Source organism: Uloborus diversus, chromosome 2, assembly GCF_026930045.1.
Source record: "Uloborus diversus isolate 005 chromosome 2, Udiv.v.3.1, whole genome shotgun sequence".
NCBI classification, from domain to species: domain Eukaryota; kingdom Metazoa; phylum Arthropoda; class Arachnida; order Araneae; family Uloboridae; genus Uloborus; species Uloborus diversus.
Window position 1 is genome coordinate 150,430,737 of NC_072732.1, and position 22,703 is coordinate 150,453,439.

At 32.1% G+C, this 22,703-nt stretch overlaps 1 protein-coding gene across 1 annotated transcript in view; it reads right to left on the minus strand.

Annotated features, from left to right (window-relative positions):
- Window positions 1–22,703, minus strand: part of LOC129216075 (sodium- and chloride-dependent GABA transporter 2-like) — a 113,241-nt gene that overhangs the window by 19,374 nt on the left and 71,164 nt on the right. Inside the window, exons 2-11 of the mRNA XM_054850222.1 lie at window positions 18,818–18,949; window positions 17,596–17,839; window positions 17,095–17,227; window positions 16,500–16,634; window positions 14,596–14,699; window positions 14,387–14,511; window positions 14,083–14,195; window positions 13,117–13,254; window positions 4,318–4,420; window positions 87–187 (exon numbers count right to left, since the gene is read on the minus strand). Coding sequence (XP_054706197.1) covers window positions 87–187; window positions 4,318–4,420; window positions 13,117–13,254; window positions 14,083–14,195; window positions 14,387–14,511; window positions 14,596–14,699; window positions 16,500–16,634; window positions 17,095–17,227; window positions 17,596–17,839; window positions 18,818–18,949 — 1,328 coding nt within the window. The remainder of the gene's footprint in view (window positions 1–86; window positions 188–4,317; window positions 4,421–13,116; window positions 13,255–14,082; window positions 14,196–14,386; window positions 14,512–14,595; window positions 14,700–16,499; window positions 16,635–17,094; window positions 17,228–17,595; window positions 17,840–18,817; window positions 18,950–22,703) is intronic.

The following is a 22,703-nucleotide window of genomic DNA, read 5'->3' on the forward strand; positions in this document are numbered from 1 at the left end:
TTTCAACTTCGTCCGCACTCCATATACCCTGTAGCAAGAGAAACATTTTATTTTGCATTACTAAGACTATAGGAAAACAAACTTACTCCTGTCACAAGTGGAGAAAGAAAACTCCAGCAAATCATAAGCCAAGGATTAATCCTGAACCCCAACATTTCTTCAATATTATCGTAGAAGCGATTTACACCTATTAAAATAATGAAGTATAGATAATAAACCATGAATCAGGTGTTTAGATTCAACCACAACTCAGTACTGATTGTGATAAGTTAACATGCAAAAAGCCTCTTTTTATTATAGCATTTCAGTTCCATTTTCTTTTTCCACTATTAATACAAATATTTACAGGTCAAAAATTTCTCTTACTAGAGTCGAATCTGTTTCCAAAAATCTCAAATGTTTCAGAAACTGAAATGCTACATCACAAACAGCAAGTTTCAGACAGATTATATCAGCAGAAGTAACAAACTAGAGGCCAAATAACTAAGTAAAAAAATAAGTTTACAACAATAACAAGTTTCAGAGATATTATTCTAATTAGTACATTAATTACAAAATAAATTTCATACAGTATTTCTTTCTTGCTTAGAAAATATAATTAATGAAAAATATAAGTTACTTAAACAGTAAAATAAATAACTTACGATACGCAAGAACTTAAATTAATACATACAAAATAAGTTTAATTTCAAGATGCAAATTTAAATTTGAAATGTAAAGGCTTGGTTTTCAGTACATGATTCTTGAGATTTCCAAAACTCTATTTAAAGTTACATTCATATTAATATTACATGGAATTTTTATTCTTTGATGAATTACTAATTCACATCTTGAAAACATTACATTAACAGAAAAAGAAACCATTAACCAATAGTGGTAATAGTTTTGGAGATTGCTCAGAAAGCACTTTCTTCCTTACACTGTCCTTCCAAAGCATGTTACCTGCTCGAAGGACAGTCAGCACCCCCAACATATCAAATACACTACTACTGAAATTTACCTTGTATCACACTGTCCTTCCAAAGCAGAAATGGTGACATAGATGCTGCTCGAAGGACAGTCAGCACCAGCAACAAACCTAACCTGTTGTGTAATCTCTGGCCGTGCTAGCCAACCAGTTGATTTTTTTTTCTTTTTTGGAAAATAATTAACTTATCTATGGGGATATATTAAATTTTGAATAGAAAGTTAGCGAATATCGGAAAAAGATTTTGAAAATTATTAGTGATTAATGTTATTATTTTTCTTATTAAAGCGCAATGGACATGTTTTTTAACCCGCCAATATGGACATAACTTTTATTTCCCGTTTTAAAAGTTAGACAGTAATGCCTATTCGAGACATAAAGCAAATTCGAGAAACATCCAAAGAATACTTTGTTCTTAGTACATATAAAGGGTCCTTCATATCGAGCGAGTAGATGTTGACGACCTGTGGCGACTATGTTGTTTTGGTGACTTCTTTCTAATCTGCTGTTTATGTTTCAGTCACTCATAGTAGTACCACGATTAAGCAGCAAGTATAAATGATGAAAGTTTGTTATCAAAATCAGTGTTCGTTTTTGCAAGCGTTGCGCATTTTGCCCTCAGATGCGGTAGCCCTTCACAGCCACATATTAGACAACGCCAATCGACAAGAGATTCACCAGGTGACAATGAATCCATAAAGAAATTCCTCGTCAACAGTGAGTGCTTAACCCCTTCAGACCTGGTGTCCGGTATACCGGACAACCACTTTAAACAGCTTCTAATCATTTAATAATTGATTTAATTAGTTGATTTTTTTTTTGGTAGAAGACTCTTGACATTCTGCTTATTATAATCTGTGAAATAATTTTTCGTTTTAGGACTGACAACACTGACATATAAGGATTGAGAGATAGAGAGTGGCTCATTTCTCCAACCATGGATTTTCATCTGAAAAGCGAGGTTTTTTTCCCCGATTTTTTTAAACATATATAATTTTTTATTAATCGTTTCAAACGCTTATATTATGTTTTATAATTGTTTTTAGAACATTTTATAATGAAGTTTGTTTGGTTTTTTTATCGTTTTTGTATATGAAATATGTATTTCAAAAATATAAGTTTGGAACATTGGACGTGCCATAACTCTTCATTTTTCTCCTACAAACTCAAAATTTTGTCAATAAGATACCCTTTACCATAGTACACTGTGTACCAAATATCAACATTTTTGGTCAAATATTTCATAATTCCGACTGAAGGGGTTAAGAACGGTGACAACCGATTTCTTTTAGCCCAAACCGAACGATATGGAAATAGACGACATGTTAATTCCAGCAAGATGGTGTGCTACGTGCTTCACAGCGGACGCTAGGATGCACATTTCTACATGAACAATTTGAGAGAATGGTTATCTCTCACAGAGGTGACGTTAATTGTCCCAAATATCGTGCAATTTGACCATGCTATCCTTTTTCTCCTGGGATTTCCTTAAGTCACATACCTATACAAATGAGAAGCAATTGACCCATGCCCTCAAAGCCCAAATAACATAGGTTATCGCTCAAATCCAGCCGGATCTATACAGAAGAGTCATTAAAAATTAGACCACTCGGATCTGTGCCGCCTTGGGATACTGCGGTAGACATTTTAACGATGTTGTATGCCATACAAAATGGCCTGCATGAACTTCTTAAACAAAAAATAGTTTTGTTAATACCTCCTATACAAACTGTTTTATTACATTTCAACATTTACCTGCTCTTATTGAAAGACACTTTATATTTTTAGTGCAGGCAATTGATTTTATGCTGGCAATCAATAGCATTTAGCATAATGCCTTCTGTGGCGTAATACGCACCAATCGTGGTTCGCTGTAACTATTTTTGCCATTTTTCAAAATAGCACAAATGTTGATGCAGAAATACAAACAAATAAATATTAAACAACTTCTTTATATTCGTATCCACTAATTAGATCATAAAACTGATTGAACATAATTATGTCTAGCACACTTTGTACTTACAAGCAACAAGGACTCGGCGATAAAATCTAACATTTACAAGTCGAACTTTTAATTATTCTTCAATCAACACAATCGAATCCTCGATGAGGTCCTTGATAAAGATTATAGTTTTTTTCCCTCTAAGCTGCGAAACATTTACGGAAAAATGTTTAATATATTCATTACTAAATGTATAGCCGAAAAGCAATCGGTAGAAGTCTTATCCACATTGCCCGACTAACTGAAAGTGAGACCCAAGGCCCACAATGCTTTGGAGCCCTCCCCCCCCCCTATCTATTCTATCAGTTTAGCTCAAAGCGAAATAATGTTAAAATAATATTTAACATTTATTTAAAAGAGGATTTTTTATTTTTTTCATTAAAATACATGATTTTTTAATATTATGAATAAGTTTTAAAAAAATCGGGGCCCATTAGAAAGATGGGACCTCATGCCTAGTTGGCCTGTGCGTTAATCAGGGCTTGCTTATCCAACAGGAAGAGGCAAAAGGAGAAGGCCTAGTCTGTACAGCAAAGTACTAAATCCTAATCTTAGATTATTTTTAACGAATCGTGTTATGAAGTGTTAACCACTATTTTATAACGCGAATTAAAGCTTACACAAGAATTTCGGTAACATTCAAAAGTTTTAAGACGATAAGTCCAAGGACGTTCTTCAAATAACTAGTCCGTAAGCCATAATAATAATAATTTTGATGACTTATGTACGAATTGCGTAGATCTTCTGCACCATTGAAAAAAAAAATACTTTGGTCGTATAGGAGTTCAAGAAAGTTGCTTGCCAATTGGCGGGTTAAAAATATTGGTAGAAGTAGAAAATATATTTACTAAACGGCAAATTTTAGGAATGGATGTTTAAAATATTTGGAAGGAAGGCTTCTACATACATTTTTAAATAAAAACATGAAACAAATTAAAAATTCATTACGTTAAAGTAATTATGATAAAAAACTAAAGACCATAAGATTTTTTAAAAAATAGGTACAAACTAAATACAAGAGAACTCAAGATACATAATGGATATAAACATAAAAGTTTTAATTTTATTTTAATAATTGTCCATGTTTGTAGAACCCTTCCGACGCGAAAGTAGAAGCTTTCTGAACACATTTTTAAAAATTTTGCTTTTATCTATAAGAGATTCTATACGAGGATTGACGGAATGAATAGGAATATTAGTTTGGAAAAGAGGGGGTTAATGTTTAGCTACAGATCAATTCTGCAGCAGTTTTACAAAAGTCACTTTGGTGGAACTGGTTGGCAAAACTTTTTTTGTGACTGGGGCAGAGATTAGAGGTTTGTTAGAAACAGCCACCACTGTTACGTACCGTATACCCAGGCCACAGCTCCGCACTCAAAGACACAGAACCACAGCAGAGTCATACCACTTGCCGAGTAATAGTCAAACACTTGGAACACGTACATACCACCCTAAAAAATGAGGTACAGCATTAAATCTACAAAGGTTTCAGGGATCCTTGGCAGATGCCAGAACCACCTGATACTCATAACGATTGCTTAAAAATGCTCGTTTGATTTCAATTCAAGGGTAGTTTAAATATTGACGGCAGGGTGTAAAAATGATGATCTATGGCTGTCTGACTAAAGACTTTTGTTAAAATGGAAAATATATTAGTAAAACTAACTTCACAGAACGAGATTCAGTTATGAGTTCGAAGGAAATTAAACTTAAAATATTTACGTATGCGATAAGAAATCCTCTGCATTTATGTTACTAAAGTTTATATGGGGATAAAAATGCAAGAGCTTTCAGATACAAGCACTTGATAAGCAATCGATACGCCATTGCAATGCGTAGTTCCAAAAGGACGATACTCTGTTTACATTTGAGAATAGTGAAGGTATACTCACCATCTTTGGCTTAAACGCTGAAGCTGAGGAAAGAATTTGTAAAGTCTAAAAACTACACATTAAAGAAATTTTTTATAACCTAACGCCATTAAAGCTGCCACTGATTTTTATATAATATTAATTTGAACTCCATTGTTAAAACGCATAAAAATAATACAGAAAGAGCTATCAACTTAGAGGAGTATAAATCACATTACTGTTGAAGCCAATCGGAGCTTGGTGAAAAGCAACGTACTAAAGCTCAAATACACCATGAAAATCCAGTATGAAATACTAAATAATGCGCGGGAAAATAATTTCGTTCACCAGGTAATTTTCTCGCAATGAGGAAGGAGTTCATCGTAACTCTGAAACGTTTATACGAGCTTCATTAAAAATTCTGTGCTTTAATATATTGTTTTTCACCATCTCAGCAACCATTTAGGTAGCTGAAATAGTTATTTCACATTAACAGTTTCATTTTTAAAAGTGCAGATTGGACCACGATGAAACGTGTACGTTAGACTTTTAACTTAATAACCTTAGCATCAAAGATAGATTAGAAAAAAGACAAATCCTTTCTTCTTTTTTTATATAGATGTTACAATAACACCTTTTCTTTCATTCCAACATTTAATATTTGTTTACATTTTGATTGCTAGTTTCTGATGAGAAAAATTTTCATATTTGCTCATATTTTTTCATAGTCTCAAGGTGATCCACCCTTCTCTACGAATCCACAAACATGAAATTGGTATCAAAATGGGAAGACGCAGGGAATAGATATAATTTTGGACTCGAAAATAAACGAACCGCAATATCATCGGACCTCTATATAACAAAAGTTTATTGTATAGAATTTGATTTTTTTTTTTTCTTTTATGGGAAGTATAAATTTTAAAATGAGAAAACGACTTGCGAACACTAAAGCTCATTCTCTAGAACCATAAGATTTGAAACAAACTGAGGTACATTTACTGGACTAAAATGCTTCAGTGAGAAATTACATAATTTCTCAACGTAATATCATTGAAATTTTACTAAGCCGAACTGTTAAAGAACTGTCTGTAAATTCAATAAGTTACCGCCCTATAGCCAGGGCTAAGGCAGAAATACATGAAATACACCGCCAGCTCAGTCAATTCCAGCCGAGGACTGCAGTTTCGTGCTTATTAGCACTCATCAGCCTATTATTGAATATACCTGCCTTGCCTTCAAAATTCGAGTTGAACCGAACGATTGCTTCGGTCACTCGTCTGGTTTGTGCTAATTCTGTATTAGCTACCAGTTTGTTTGGCACTCTTGGCTTCCTTAAGAGGTTTTCCACCTCCAGCTCAGTCACTCCTATGCCGGGCTGATGAGTGCTAATAAGCACGAAACTGCAGTCCTCGGCAGGAATTGACTGAGCTGGCGGTGTATTTCATGAACTGTCTGTAAAGTTTTAAAAACTCAGTGATTACAATCAGATAACAACCAAGGTCAGAAAGTAAAGTAGATAAATAAGTTAAGCAAAGTGTTCGGTAGAAGTGAAGCACAATGTATTTCCTAGGATACATTAAGACCTTCCGATCGAATGAATCAAAAAGAAATTCATTTACAGAAGTACGAAGCATAAATAGTTTCAGTGATTATTTGAAATGAACTAGATAAACTAATAATTTAAAATATTGTTTTTGTTAAATGGATAAAGCATACCACAGTCTAGCTTGCATTTCAATGGAAATGCAAGTCAAAAGCATTTTTACAAAGTCTAATAATTTTAAGAAAAATAATTTTTTACTTCAAAAATCGTTAAATAGAGGTCCGAAAGTTAAGTGCAGTACCCAAAAATGTGTCGTCTTATTAGACTTTTAATCGACTGCATAATTCATTAATCACATTAGTTTAGCGTTTTTATTTTGCACATTCTAGTTCGACATAGCCTTAAGAAGCAATAAAAAAATAAAAAAGAATTACGTAAAACAAAATTTTTTTATCATAAGAGTAGACTCCTTACAACAAAAATTTAATATGTCAAGTACAATAGCTATTCTTTAAAAAAATAAATCTTGAAGTTTAATTGCAGTGTTCAAGTTCACGAGATGGCTATCTTCAAACATCGACGTAACAATAACACCGAGTTAGGAATTGCACTGTAGTGATTCATACAAGAAGTTTTCTGTTGCGATTCTGACCACAAGACAAGTCACAATTAGTTGAATGCGCAATTCTAGTTGGAGCTAGACGCATGGAGCAGTTTATCTATTTCAAAAGATAGAGAGCTCAATGTTTCTCAAATGTACTCAAGTGTACACACTCTTCGTGCGCGCCAAGAATTACATAATTTCAGATTTAAACTTCCACCAGTGGAAACAGTTTGGCCGAGTATGCCTACTTTTCTCGAGACTAGCCACATGTGCGTAGCAGTGACAAGCAAACACTGCATCAAATAACAACCATATAGCACACCGTATAAGCAGGGAGGAGGCAGCAGAAAGTTGGATGTGTCAAGAAAAGATCGACAGCCTTGCTAACAGTACGCCAGCAGCTGATGCACCTCTGATGAACTCTGACATGTCAGTTGGCCCTTATATCACAAGAAAGACCTTGTTTGAACACCTTGATTCCAGTTGGGGAGAGCTGATGTTATGGTAGTGTTCCGAGCGCGATCGCATAAGATCATGGACTCCAGTTGTCAACAAGACACTTCGGATACTGGCATGGCTCCAGGTTTTGAATGACATAGGCTGGAACCTCTGGTCAAACTGAACCTATCATTGACTGCAAATGGTTATGCTTGATAGATTTTCACTCCTGAAGTTTATTTTTATTCATTGAAAAAGGGATAACATATCTACTCTGATACGCATGCATCAATTTTCAAGTGTAAAAAATAAGCCACGGCTTCAAGTTACGTACAGAGGAAAATTCATTCCATATTCTTATGTAAGGTTACTTAGTCACTATACTCAACCGTTCACTGACTTCATGTAATCCAATGGAATTTCCCAAGATGACAATGTGCCATGTCACTCAGCCAAAAAGTTTTCCAAACCATTTTGAAGAATATTTTTGACAATTCTGGCAAAGGATTTCGTTACTTTGCTCTCCGACATAAACCCCATCGGATACAAATGAAACATGATCGAAAATTCAATTCGCGAATTAAGTGCTTCACCTGCAACACTGAATGACTCGTCGAACTGCTACACTTCCCTGGGCAAAATGATGTTACCATACGAAATAAAGTGATAGTCAATGAACTTTGGCATCTCGTTAATCAAATATTTCTTCATGTAATAAAAATAATTGACACGAAAAATATTAATGACCTAAAAAGTCATTAATACAACCTAGAGTTGCTTTCTGTTTCAAACCTAATAGTCTGCTTCAAACCTAGATCAAACCTAGTACACAGTCCAATCACATTGTGACCATCTGTCAAAAGCCAGAATAACCACCTTTCGCAGAGCGGACTGCTGCGAGACGTGCAGGAAGAGAGAATCACTTAGGTCCCTGAAGGTGTTCTCTGGGATATTGAGCCATGCCGACTCTAATGCCGTGGCCAGCTGCGCTAGATTACGCGGTTGAGGATCCATGGCGCGAACAACTCGATCGAGATGGTCCCACAGATGCTCGATTGGGTTTAAGTCAGGTGAGTTTGCTGACCAGGGGAGGACGGTAAACTCATCCTGGTGCTCTTCGAACCACGCACGTACACTGGCAGCTGTATGGCACCTCGCATTGTCCTGTTGGAAGATGCCATCATCCTGAGGAAAAACAATGCGCATGTAGGGGTGGACATGGTCCTCAAGGACAGATGCGTAATTGTATTGATTCATCGTGCCTTCCACAATGATCAGTGAACCCAGAGAATGCCAGGAAAACATTCCCCAGACCATAATGCTCCCCGTTCCGGCAATGGTTGCAGGGTAGTTCCTTTCAGAGGTTTCACGCCTTATACGCCAACGTCCATCTGTCCGATGGAGTATAAAACGCGATTCATCTGAAAACGCTACCTGTCGTCACTCAGTGGACGTCCAGCTGCTGTACTGGCGTGCAAATTCTAGCCTTTGTCGTCGATGAACAGCAGTCAACATAGGTGCACGAACCAGGTGTCTGCTTCGGAGGGCCAGACGCAGCAATGTTCGCTGAATAGTAGTTTGGAAGACACTTTTGGTAGCCCCTTGGTTCATTTTGGTGGTCAGTTGCTCAACGGTAGCCCGTTTATCTGCCCGAACGCATCTCCGCAATCGTCGTTCGCCTCTGTCATCTATGGCCCGTGGTGCACCACATTTGCCACGTCGTTGATTTTGGACAGTCCCATTTTGCCATGCACGGTACACTTTTACCACGGCAGCACGCAAATAGTTCACAAACTCAGCCGTTTCGGAAATGCTTCCACCCTTGGCCCGAAAGCCAATGATCATGCCCTTTTGGACGTCGGATGAATCGCTTCGTTTCTGCATTACGCCAACGATTGAAATGTTTTCCGAAGCCCTCACACACCCTTTATATACGCTCAACTGCACTGTGCTGCCACCTGCCTTCTGTGATTGGATATTTAACTCTGACGTGGAAAGTACGTGGTGGTCACATTAATGAGACTGGACTGTGTAGTTGCTTTCTGCTTCAAGTAAAAAAATACTACCAGTTGAAAACATATCACAATTACGAATTGCAGTACTTAATTTAATTTCGAGCAAAAAATTAGTTCATGTTTTCACTAGGTGAAGTAAAAATAATAATAAGGGTCCAAATAAGGTTAGTAGTAATATGAAAAGATATTAACTGCAACATTTAAAACCATAAATTGCAATGTTCAACATATAGTATTGCTTTGGATTCTATACTCGATTGTCTATCACCTTTTTCATCATATATCATTGAATCAAATACCAATCAGTTTTCCAGTTTCTTTATTGAGTTAGCTGAAAATCTCACTATTACGAATAAGTGTACTTTGCAAAATAATGTCAACAGCAAATATATTACTTGTTTAAGGCGCTAACACCATGAGATTATAATCATTTGCCTTATTGTGGAAAACCTGTAATTTGTTTTTCTAATCAAAATCGACTAAGATTTTTTTTTATGAACTCAAAATCTGAGGAACTCCCAGATCAACCAATAAATAATGCAGGTTTTTTTATTTAAAAACTAAGCAATATATTCAGGAAAAAATTGCTGAAATGTAAATAACTAACGCAATATATTGTAAAATTTCCGTCTGTTCAGATTAACTTTCACAATGTAGGGGAATGTGGGGTTTAGTTAAATAGAGAGGCAAAGAAAAATTGAGAATTTTTTTTTCAGTTTTCAGCGCCACCTATCTAGCAATATTTTAAGTAGGTTCTTAAACATATAATTCCAGTCAAAAAAAAGTTTAGATTCCAAATGCTCAATGCAATTTGTCAAGTGCATGTGAGACAAAGTGAAATACTTGCTCATTTCGTTTGCTTCTTCATTCATTTTTTATTTTCTTACATCATTTTTAAATTCACGTATTTATTCATTCATTCACTTATTTTTTTTCTCACATATTAATTATTTCTTTTGTTTCATGGGTCATTCATTTAATCATTCATTCCTCTATTTATTCATTCATTTGAGAAAAAATAATTCAATAATCATACCGAAAAGATTTCATTAAAAATATTTTCTTTTCACTTTTTTTTGAAGCTTTAAATATTACTGCTTAAAATAACATTTCAATGCAAGTTTTACTACAAAATTGGTTGTTTGATCATCATGTACTGGAATAGAACAGTTACCTTAACTTTCACTTCGCCTCACATTCCCCTACTTTATTAAAAATTACTACAAATCTGTTAAAAGCCTTGGATAAAGTTCGCATTAGTTTAAAAAAATTAAAACACCACAGTATGTATAATACGAGAGATAAGAAACATTGATACATTCAAAATATGTTCTGAATAGTTACCAAGAAATGAAGTCTCTATATGATGGAAGTATTTATTTTTCTCAATGACACAAGTTAAACACGGATTCAAGACACAATGGGGACTTACATTTTTAATGAATATCAATTCTTTCTTCTTCTCTAATAGACAGATGATAGAACAGAAATATCCGCGATCAAACTATCAATACTTTTTTTCTTTATATACCAAAAATACTTAACAGAAAATACTACGATCTCTTTAGCGAAGTGTTTTAGAACTACGTATCTCAAATCTTTTTTTCCTCATGTTCAAGGTCCTCATTGGCACGAAAGATATTAATAAAATAAGCTATTAAAATCAAACATGTAGGTTGAAAACAATTAACATTTTTGATTATGTGCTATCTTAACTCCTAGTTAGGTCTCAAAAATCGTATGGTGAGGGAGTAACTCCGTTGGCTTCACTTTGGGGGCACCAAATCATTTTTTGCAAAAAAGCACTGAAAAAGTGTCAAAAGACAAGCTCAGTTTATCATTATTTCTCTTATTGAAGAAACTCTGAAATAAAATAATTTTATATTTCCTTTAATCTCGTCCTCATTTGAGGTAGCATTATGATTTCTCCAAAATCTCGTCAAAATGTTAATTGCAGCGCAAATAGTCCTGTTTTAAAACGAAAGCATTTAATAGACATTCGAAGAGGTCGTAATTGTGAAAAGCTGTTCATGTCCAAAAATTCAAAGAACTTCGAGTTGGACATTGTTTTGTTTTTTTCAAACTTGTAGATACTAAAGCGCAATTTAATAGAAGTGTTCGTTTAAATTTACTTTTAATTTTTTCTAGCAATACCTAATTTATTACTAGATCAAATCTACCGAAGGTTGAAGAAAAAAAGATTTTTTAACGGTAACTTTTGTTCGACCATTGATCTGATTGCAATGATTTCGCTAAATTGCAGAGAAAAATCGAAATTTTTGTGGCTAAAGCTTTTAGATGCTAGATTGATAAAAATGGAACTATGGCAAGCTTTTCCTAGCTCAGAAAGAAATTTTGCTCATTGAAACGGCAAATACTTACCACCATAGACTAAATGAGTTCTGAAAAAGAGGATGAATTAACAAATCATTTTCCAAATGCTCAAGTTCTTTTATCTTCTATTCTGCAAGTTTATTAATTGTCCACAACTTGTCAAAATGTAATCATAAAATGAATAAATGAATAATAAAAACGTAATTATTGATTAAGAAATATTTAAGCGAAAATCAATATAAACCGGAGAAGAGAAAGCTATTTAGGTCCAGTTTTTCATGATATTGAGCTTGTGTGTTACGTGAATGTACTGATTTGCTTGTGTTCTTGTTTAAAGTAAGGAACATCTCATACATTTCTAAAAAATATTAAATCTACAAAACTTTATGAAATCAGTCATTATATATATGCAGTTTAAACTTTTTCAAACAACATTAAATAATCAGTGTATCAAACATTTTCGAAGAAGATGCAAAAGTTATTGCCAATTAAGTTATTTCCGATTCTAAGGACTTGATATAATTCATAATTATAAAGAAAGGTTATCTAATCATTTAATAAATGGAAGCCTCATTTTTTTGTGATCCAGATTTAGCTTTATAACCCATATTTAATTTGTTTAGACATAATTCAACATTTATATTGCTCTTAACTACTCCAATATTTTAGAAAATGCGTTGAATTTACTTATGTTCTTGCTTTCTAAACGCAAGAAAGACGTATAACTCATTTTTAGCCCTAAACAATAGACATTTTTTAGCATTTACCTTTCTAGAAGGGAAATATTACAATGAAAAATATAAACTTGTTTAAAGTAAGGAACATTAAACTTTTTCCAAGACTTTAAAAACCTTGCAATAGTTACTACAGTGAAAAATTAGTCCACAAGTGGCAACAATTCGGGCATCCATTAAGAAAAATAGTACCTTTCCCTTACAAATTTTAATTAAAAAAATAAAGATTTATGAACTTTACTTACTATTGGTATTTTTATTACAATGCAGCAGTAAAGCATTTTGATACTTTATTGCTTATAATTTTTTGATATTAAGTTCAACAGACATCTTTAGCATTTCACGCAATTTAAACGCACATAAGAAAAAAAAATTTAGATAATGTTTCAAATTTTGATGCTACATTTCAAAAAATACTTTAACGCAAGGTTTCAGAAACAAATTTGTATGATAACGCACAAAAATTTAACTTAAATTTTAAACCAATGGCAGCTCTGAATGGTTAGGTCATTACAAGTTAAAACTTTCAAACAAATTGGATTTTTATCTGAGTTTAATCAAGGCGATGTTAATCAGAAAAACAAATGTTATAAAATGCAAACTACAAAGTTTTAATGATCATTACTTACATTAGTAACCATGGACAAACCAATGAGGAATGAAATTCCACATGTCACTGCAATGAAGTATTCCCTCCTATATCCGACTCTCAAATAATTAGGAAACATGTCTACAACGGCTGTAACAAATCCTTCAATGGCTACAAACTGTGAAAGAGGGAAACGAGTCTAAATTCAAATATTAATAGAATATAAATAATTAAAAAGGTACACTCTTTAAGCGGAAACAGTTTTAAAATTTTCCTAAGTTGTATTAAGTTTTTAACAACTTAAAAAAATGACTGCAGAAGCTCCAGATTATTTTTTGACAGAAGTTTCACTAGAAGTAACTTTTTAAAATTTTAAATAATTTTAAAGCGAACTTAAAAGCAGTGAACGCTTTAGCAAAATTTCACTGAACATTATGACGGGAAAAAATAGCCACAAATGGAAACTTAAAGTAGAAATAATCGCTTAGATATCGCCAATAAATAAATAAAATTCAAAAAAAAAAAACGATAACTAAGAAAATGCCAGAAAGAAGTAAAAGCAACATTTTATTGCTCAAGTAGGAAAAATAGTTTGAATTTGCTCAATGCATACGCTGTCACAAGACGTCAATTGCAAATGCTTGGTGTAGGGATATCACAACGCTACCCATTCTAGAACATTTCAAAGTCCGGATTCCTTAAATTAAAAAAAATAAACGACAAGATATATTTCGTTCCAAAACGGCGAGTTTATTACCTTTCAAATTTAAAAATATGACTAGAGTTTACCAGAAAGCGTAGAATTTTTTTCCTCTCTAATCAAGTTAAAAAATAGTATCACGGGCACGCTTAAAGCGAAGACAAAAAAAAAAATTTTAGCGCACAAACAGTATATGAAGAGCATTTTGACCTGATATTAGGAACAACTGTCAAGAATATTTGACCGTTTTTATATTTAAAAAAAAATTGAATATGTAAAGCATTGATATAAACTTTTCTTACTTACCTGACTGTCCAATCCAAGCATAAGTATCATAAAGAAGAATAAAATTGCCCAAAGTGGAGCTACTGGCATTTGTGTTACAGCTTTCGGATACGCTATAAATGCTAAACCAGGACCTAAAAACGAAGTTCAGTAACTTTTAATCTAACTTAGAAATTTTTTCACATTCATGCTACAATAGTATATAGATTCTCATTTTTACAATACATGATTATTGTAAAATGATTGATGTGTTGCCTAATTTATATACATATATTTTATGCATATAAATAGTTACACAAATATAATTGCATTAAAATATACTCACCACTTTCTGCTACGTATGCTACATCAACATTAAGTTCAGTTGCCATAAAGCCTAACACAGAAAATATTGCAAATCCAGCGTATAGACTAGTTCCACTATTTAGGAAGGCTATAAATATGCACTGACTGTAAAAAGAAGATTTTTTTTAGTAAATAGTACATTCAGCAAAAAGCTTTTACACAAACTGATAAACATTGAGGTTTACATACTTGTAAAAATTGTTGTGGAAATCGTTATAACTACCAAGTGCGGTCATGCAGCCTAACGCAATAGCATATGAAAAGAATATTTGAGTTCCAGCATCGATCCAAACCTACAAATGATATAAATGAAATTATTAAATGAATTTGTTAAAAACTTTTTATTCTTTTAAGGCTTCAAATACTGGAAACGCATTTTGTATTAGCAAAAATTACATCAAATAAAACTCTATTGTATTTTCTTTTTTCCAAATTTAAAAAGTGCGAAAATTTCTCCTTATATGTGTGTTTTCTGCTTCTACATTTTCAGAGTTGTTTTTTTCTTCTCATAAGTAAAACGATATGTACACTTCTGTTAGTCTATTTTATAAAAAATGATATTTGCATCAAAATGTTTGCAAGACTGGATTCTTTACTGGTTTATTATCTATTGTTCATTTTATAAACATATATTTTGCACATTTTTTTGCTACTAACCAATTTTTTTAGGCATTAAAAATTATCTTCCGGTTCAGTAAGCTTGGGATACCAACTTAAAAGAGAAGAGAAACTTAAACGTTAACATATACCAGAAGAAGAAAGGAGAGAAATTGTTCAAAATACATATGCTTGAATAAGAAACAAATTGTTTATGCCAAATTGAGTTCAAAACAAAGAAAAAGTAAGTGTAGATGGGGATGCAGTTTAAGAATTGTTACGTGCTTATAAAAACCAGTACTTTAGCATGCTTTTTTCATTCCTTATTGCAAGAAGTAGTGCTTGAAGAAAAACAAAATTCAGTTTTTCAAAAAGAATTTGAGGTTTGTTTATTGAGGGCAGGCATTGAATTCAGAAACTCTAAAATTTCAAAAGCATAAGATTGTTCTCCATTTCAAGACGCGAGAGGTCTTACTGTTAAAATATGCTTCTGAAAATGAAAGTACTTAATGGACTGAGAGTAAAACATGATAACATTCAAGAGGTTCTGAAAATATCTATTCATACTTTAAAATGATCGACATTGACATGATTCCTCTCGTTATTGAAAAAGAGCGGAAATTATGCTCCTGAACAAACATCAGAAAACATTGCCTATGCTTTTTTCTATAGCTAAAAAGCTGCTGAGCTGCTTTGTAAATGGTACTGTGTTCGTATATCCATAAGCTATTTCCATTTTCTTCTTCTTTGTCGTTGGGAAGTACAGTGGTCCATCCATCACAGCATGATATATGATTACGACCTCTTGTACGCTATCACACGTGTTCATATAACACAAGGCAACGAGTTGGTTGTAAGCCCATGCTACCGTAGATTCTGTTTAAGAGTTAGTTATAGGAAGCCTTTTTGAGTACATCATATTAAAAGTGCCTTTTTTAGATGGCCTATAAAAAGTGTTCTAGAGTAGTTTCAAACGAGAAGCATTGAACATTTCACGAATCAACATTCATTGGCTCGCAGCCATATTTTGTACCTCTCTCTTTTGAGAATGTGATAAGTCGTCATTCACGTACTTTCCGAATGAGATTTTGGCAGATGCGGAATCGTATGAGCTAGTACGTAATAAATCATCGTTAAAACCATAGTTTTTTTTCAGTTAGGTACGGTGCTTCGGTGCTTTAGGCATCTTCAAATGCAGAACAAGTGAGATCTCTTTCTTGTAAGGTATTTAAAAGCCTCCAATTTCAGATCGTGATGTTACAGTTGCATAAAACAATGCTATCTTTTCGGAAAAATCATCTCTATTTCGAATACCATAGAATGAAAGCGTTCTTTATCTAGTTATTTTTTAAATTACTTTGATTGGCGACAACAAAAAAAATATCTATTTTTAGCAGTAGACAATAAAGCATACTCAGCAGATGGCTTATCTACACAACTTGATAAAACTGTTACAGCATTTTCAATTGCATATGACAATTAGTAATTACACGTACCTGACCATCTAATAGTTTTGCGAAGTCTGGTTTAAGGTAGAATATGATGCCCTTCATAGCACCATTCAAAGTAACTCCTCGTATTAAAAGGATAGTCAGCATCAGATAGGGAAATGTAGCTGTAAAATACACAACCTGAAAAAAATTGATATTCTTCTATAAATATATTGTATTAAACATCGTATAGTAGTGATATTTTTTAAAAAATGTTTTTATTTTTTTCTTAAAAACATAATTTGAATCTACCTCTTTAGACTTACATAGTGCTAAAAAATCTTCTTTAAACCTAAGCAATCTTTCCACAGTAAATTGTAGCTTAATTATGCTAAAATTGATTTTTGAAAAAGAAAAAACTATTTTTGTCTAATCTAAACTAACAGGAGGAAAGCAAGACTTGAAAAATTCATTCGAAGAAGAGACTCCGTGTAATAGTAAAACTCCTTTAAGTTGTTCAACCGTCACTGAAATAGCGCCGAAATAACCAGTTATTTCGAAGAAAAACCATGGTTTTCATACAACAGCGTAGAAATAATTTATCCGTTATTAAAGTAAAGAACATAATAAGAAAGGCAACATAGAAAAAATATTTACTTACTTTTCCCGTCCATTTCACCCCCTTCCAAATGCAAAAGTAGCAGATGACCCAAGCTAAGAAAAGAGTTAGGGCAAGTTCCCACCTAATACTTCCCGGGTCATGAATTCCAGATGAAATTTGAAGAACCTTCCGTCTGTAAAAGAGAATGCCGAGGATCTCATTATGGCAATATGATAATTCATTATTAATTCTAAAAAGACTAAATTTAATAAGTATTGAAGTTTAGAAAAAATATCAACAATGATAAAAGTGGCTACTACAGATTTCATTTTAAGTTCTATTACTAAAGTTATTTCAGTTTTTGCTGCGTTGAAATCAAACTGCTAGTTTGATTTGCAAGTCTTAGAATTTCATGCAGGTAAAAAGTGATTACAATGACTAAGACAGTGGATACTATGAGGTTAACATAAAAGTGTTTTACCAGTTCAGGGTTCAAACCATTTTATTTAAAATGAACGTTGTTTTTTAAAAAAAATATTACTTCAGAAAAAAATTACTTACTCCCAGAATTCAACGGCTGCATCAACCTTTGGGCTATCTACTACTTCGGCGGAAGTAAGGTTGGACAAGGTTACGTTCAACTCTTTAACAGTGAGACATGACTCTGTATTCCACTCATTATCACAAGTTGCCCAAGGTAAAGTATGCGTGAAGCTATGATACAAATACAGTAAACCCCAGCTCAGGACCACGATGTAGTATATGTTCAGGAAGAAACATATTATTGTTGTTCCATATCCGATGCCTATGGAAGAAAAGTACAATGATTTAACTTATTAATGACTTTAGTTGTGCAGAATAGAACATATAACCCAAGGAAAAAAATTATTAACTATGCAGGGGAATGTGGGGAAAGTGAAATAGCGGGGCACAGTGAAATGGTGAAATTCTTACTCTGCTTTTAGCACCACCCATCAGGTAATATTTTAACTTTTTAGTAACACATGTAGTCTGTTCCAGTCGGGAAGAAATTACCTTTGACGACCAAAGCATGATAATACAAGCAGTTTATAAAAATTAATACTGAAATTGTAATATTTTGCTGTAGTTCAAGAAATATTTTTGTTATCAAATGATAAAGTTCTTGTTTTTAACATTTTAAATATTAATTGAGACCTACTAACATTCGGTGCAATATTTATTTAGTTAATATTAAGCGTATCTGTGCTTCAAATGTTCCGCACAATTAGTCAAATGCATGCGGGGCACAATGGATGGTGCAAAGTGAAATAATTCATTTCGTTTATTCATTCCATCATTTACTAAATTACTTACGTATTCATTTATCAACTAATTTTACATTCCTCCATTAGATAATTCACTCATTTATTCACTTTTTTTTCTTATTCATTACTATTTTATTCACTCATTCATTTTTTCTCGTGAATTAATTAACTCAATCATTTATTAGTTTGTTGTTTTATTACTTTTCCTTTTTTTTGTTCACTCTTATTTTTTATTTATAGTTTGATTAGTATATTATTTTATTTTGAGTTTGTGTATTGGTATAATAATGTACTAAAATGAAATAATGTACTAATCAAAAAGCAAATTAAGTAATTATAGTAAAAAAGTGTCGTGTTACAGACTCTACATTTGGACAAAAATTTTGAAATGACACCGTATCTGATGCTGTACATTGTATTTAAATTCACAAACCGATTATTGAACTGCCAAAAAACTGCATATTTTAACTAATTGAACAAGGTAAAACTGACCAAACCTTTGAATATGGGACAAATATCCCAGACTGTGATTCCTCCTTGACTCGTAAACTGACCCAATGCAATTTCAAGAATAAAAACTGGAGCACCACCTGCTATTAAACATATGAGGTATGGAATGAGGAAAGCACCTAAAGGAGAAAAATAGAGAAATAAAATCAGAGATTAGAAAATAAAAAAAGAAAATACATTTATTTTTACTTAATATAAAATGAAAAATAAAATTTATCGCAGCATTTATTCAGTTACTTTCTCCGACTAAATTTAAACGTTTTAATGTAACTTAAATTAACAATTTCTGAATAATAAATTTAATGGTAATAATTTGTATGCAGCAGGTAAGTCTGAAAAACTGATGCTCAAAAATTATTTTTTTAAAAAAAGGGAATATTTTCATATTAAAAAGTTAAAATTTATGTATGAAATTCACACTAATGAAATTTTTATTTTTCCAAGCTCTAATGCAATTAGGTTTAGCTTCTGATTAGGTTTTAAAAAATATCTAAACAAAATCTTGCAATTATTAGTCTTTTTTCAAGGACTACCGTTACATAGATTAAAATAAAAATCCTTAACGAATATTTTCAGCGAAGTGATAAAGATTTGAAATTAAGATTAGTTCTAATACTACGAGGACTTTACTCTGGATTTGAGTTAGATGTTTCAATACATTCTTTCTTAAATTTTCATTCAAATTTTTAGAAGGTCATTTCATTCTCGTAGATATTTCACTCTAGTAAAATCATTCTGAATTCCATTTTATTACTTGGATCACAACTGTAATGAGTTACACTAAAATAATTCCTTCAAGAACGAAAATATATAAGAAATTTAAAACCGTGAAAAAAGAATCATTGTTTAAAAAGGAATTCAAATTCCAAATTTTTCTTAATCAAAATATAAATTCACATGACTTTGATCATTTAGTAAGCGAAGTACTCTTTTTGTAGAGATTAAAAAGGCAGAATTATGTGCGAAACAACTGAGTTATGCTTCTCACATCATTTAAGAAGACTTTGCATTAATTCTCAGTACTGTAATTTTTTTGTCCTAAATAAACTCTTTCTTTGAGAAATTGAATAATATACAGTGGAATAAGTAAAATGACACAACGTGTATAAAGTGCAAATAAAAGCATTTAAAAGAAAGTTAAGGGTTTTTTAAATCTTATATCTTTAAACGAGCAATTCTTGTAACTAAATATATAAATATATACACATATAAAACATGAGATACATTATAAGAACATTTTAAATATGAATTCAAAGAAATTGAAAGAAAAATTAAATAATAAACACTAAAGTGTACTGAAATGCCAGCGCAAAGCTGCTAGAAGCAAAAACAGTACAAACATATTCATGAATAAACAATCAAAATAAATTGGAAATTGCAAAAAACAAGAACACGGAAACACCAAAATGAAAAGATTCGTGATAATGTTCAATGTTTTTGCCAAAAGATCCGTGATAATGTTCAATGTTTTTGCCAAAAGATCTGTGATAATGTTCAATGTTTTTGCCAAAAGATCCGTGATAATGTTCAATATTTTTGCCAAAAGATCCGTGATAATGTTCAATATATTTGCCAATGATCCGTGATCATGTTTAATGTTTTTGCCAAAAAGAAGCTTTTTCTCAAATTGTTAATAAAGACCATAACCATATCATTACAGGTGATCCCCCCCCTTAAAATTATTAATAACATACCCCTTCGCAATTGAATGACAAATGACACTAAATTCCGTCTTTTTTATTTCAGTAAAAAACACCTTTTAGGGTCATTCCTTGAAGATCTAGACTTTTACATAATAAACTTATTAAATGTGGGCTTTGTAATATCAAATATATCGGTCAAACTTCTAATTGTTTAAATATGCGCATGAACTTACATCGGCCTAATATCTGCAATTATTTTGCTAAAAAGGATTATAACCTTAAATTTAATCATTTTAAAACGCACTATTTTCACTTTGCCATTTTTAGCATTCTAGATTTTGAAAAAGATTATAACTTACGCATTTTCAAAGAAAACTCTTATATTATTTATTATGAAACTTTATCTCCTTACGGTCTTAATGACCTTTCTAATGGTTCTAGAGTTTCCAATTCTGTTTCTTGTACTTTTCAACTTTTTCATAACATCGATAGAAAAACTTAGAGACACAAACGCAGTGGTCATAATATTAGTAAAAAACCTAATTTCTTTTATTTGAACATCTCCTACAGCTCCATTAAACTTCAATCACATATCACACTTCTTGAAAATAGTTTCCTTAAGAATTTTTCTTGGATTCCACTAAAAAGCTTTTTGCACTCCCTTAATGATAAACAAAGTTTATTTTGCAAAAACAATTTTGATAACTAAGTTTTTCCAGACTTTCATTTTGAGCTTCTTTTTAACGACATTTTGAAAAATCGTATTTCTAAAATATCTAAACAAAACTTTTGTAAGTTGACTTATTTACTGATTAGATTTAAAAATCCTTGCTATGATCATCTTAAACTTAACAATTTCCTTTCGAATTTGTCCCATTACTTTCCAATTAAAGATATTCAGGTTAAGTCTTCTTTCTGCTATGATATTCCACTTGATCGTAGAATTTTTAATTATAATACTTTTTGTAAAAATATCAATCTGATCCGTGATAATGTTCAATGTTTTTGCCAAAAAAGAAGTTTTTTCTAAATTTGTAAATAAAGACCATAACCATATCATTACAAGTGATCTTAAAATTGTTAATAACATAGCCCTTCGCAATTTAATGACAAATGGCACTAAATTCCGTCCTATTTTTTATTTCAGTAAAAAACACCTTTTAGGGTCATTCCTTAAAGACGTAGACTCTTACAAAATAAAAACATCTTTTACGTTCAATATTCCTTTAGAGGGGTTTTCAGAATGGAAAAGGAGATTTTTCAATCTTTTAAAAATTTTTTTACATAAATATCAAATTAAAAATTTGCTGATTTTTTTCCTCATATCAAAGATCTTCAAGATCCTTTTATTATATCTCCAATTTTCTGATAAAGAACTAGAAAATTCCTCCACCTACAAAAAAAATTAACGCTTCTTATAACACCATTGCTAAAAAGGTCATTGCCCTGAACAAAAAAGTTAAAATTAAAAACTCTAAGATTATCTTTCCGTATATTACCATTTATCCCCAATTTCTTAAAAATCCTGTTAAATTCCATTGTATTTATTACCCGTGGTTCAAAATTTTATATGAATTCCCCTGGAAATTTTTTAGTGTTAACCTGTTAAAGTCAATTTTTAATAAAATTCTGGATAATGGCCACACTTGGATTATTAAAAATAATAAACCTGTTTTAGAATTTCTGAAAAAATTGCAAGCGAATGTATCGGTTCTTTTGATTTCAAAGACTTTTTTACAAGTATTTCTATTTCTAGTCTTAAAGAAGTTCTCGTGTCATACTTTTACGACTTTGGTAACACGCTAGATATTAATGAAAATGGCTGGTCTGGTTTAATCAACTTCTATTTGTTTAACAACTAAATTTACAATGGTGAAAATTGCTTCTGACAAGTTAACGGTATTCTGCAGGGATCCAAGGCCTCTTCTGTATTAGCCAACCTTTACTTACACTACTTCGAAAAAAATTTCCTCTTTCCATTCCTAGGGCTTTCAGATACGTTGATGACCTCATTATTTTCAATTATCATAACTTTTTAATGATTCCAAAAGCATTTATCCTTCTGAATTATAACCTATTCACACCAATGATAATATCAAATAATCTGATTTCCTAGATCTTAATATTCCTCTTTCAGACAATTCAGTTCATATTGATCTTTTTGATAAACGACTTTCCTTTCAATTCCATGTTAATCGTTTGATTTCATGGAATTCAAATATTTATATAA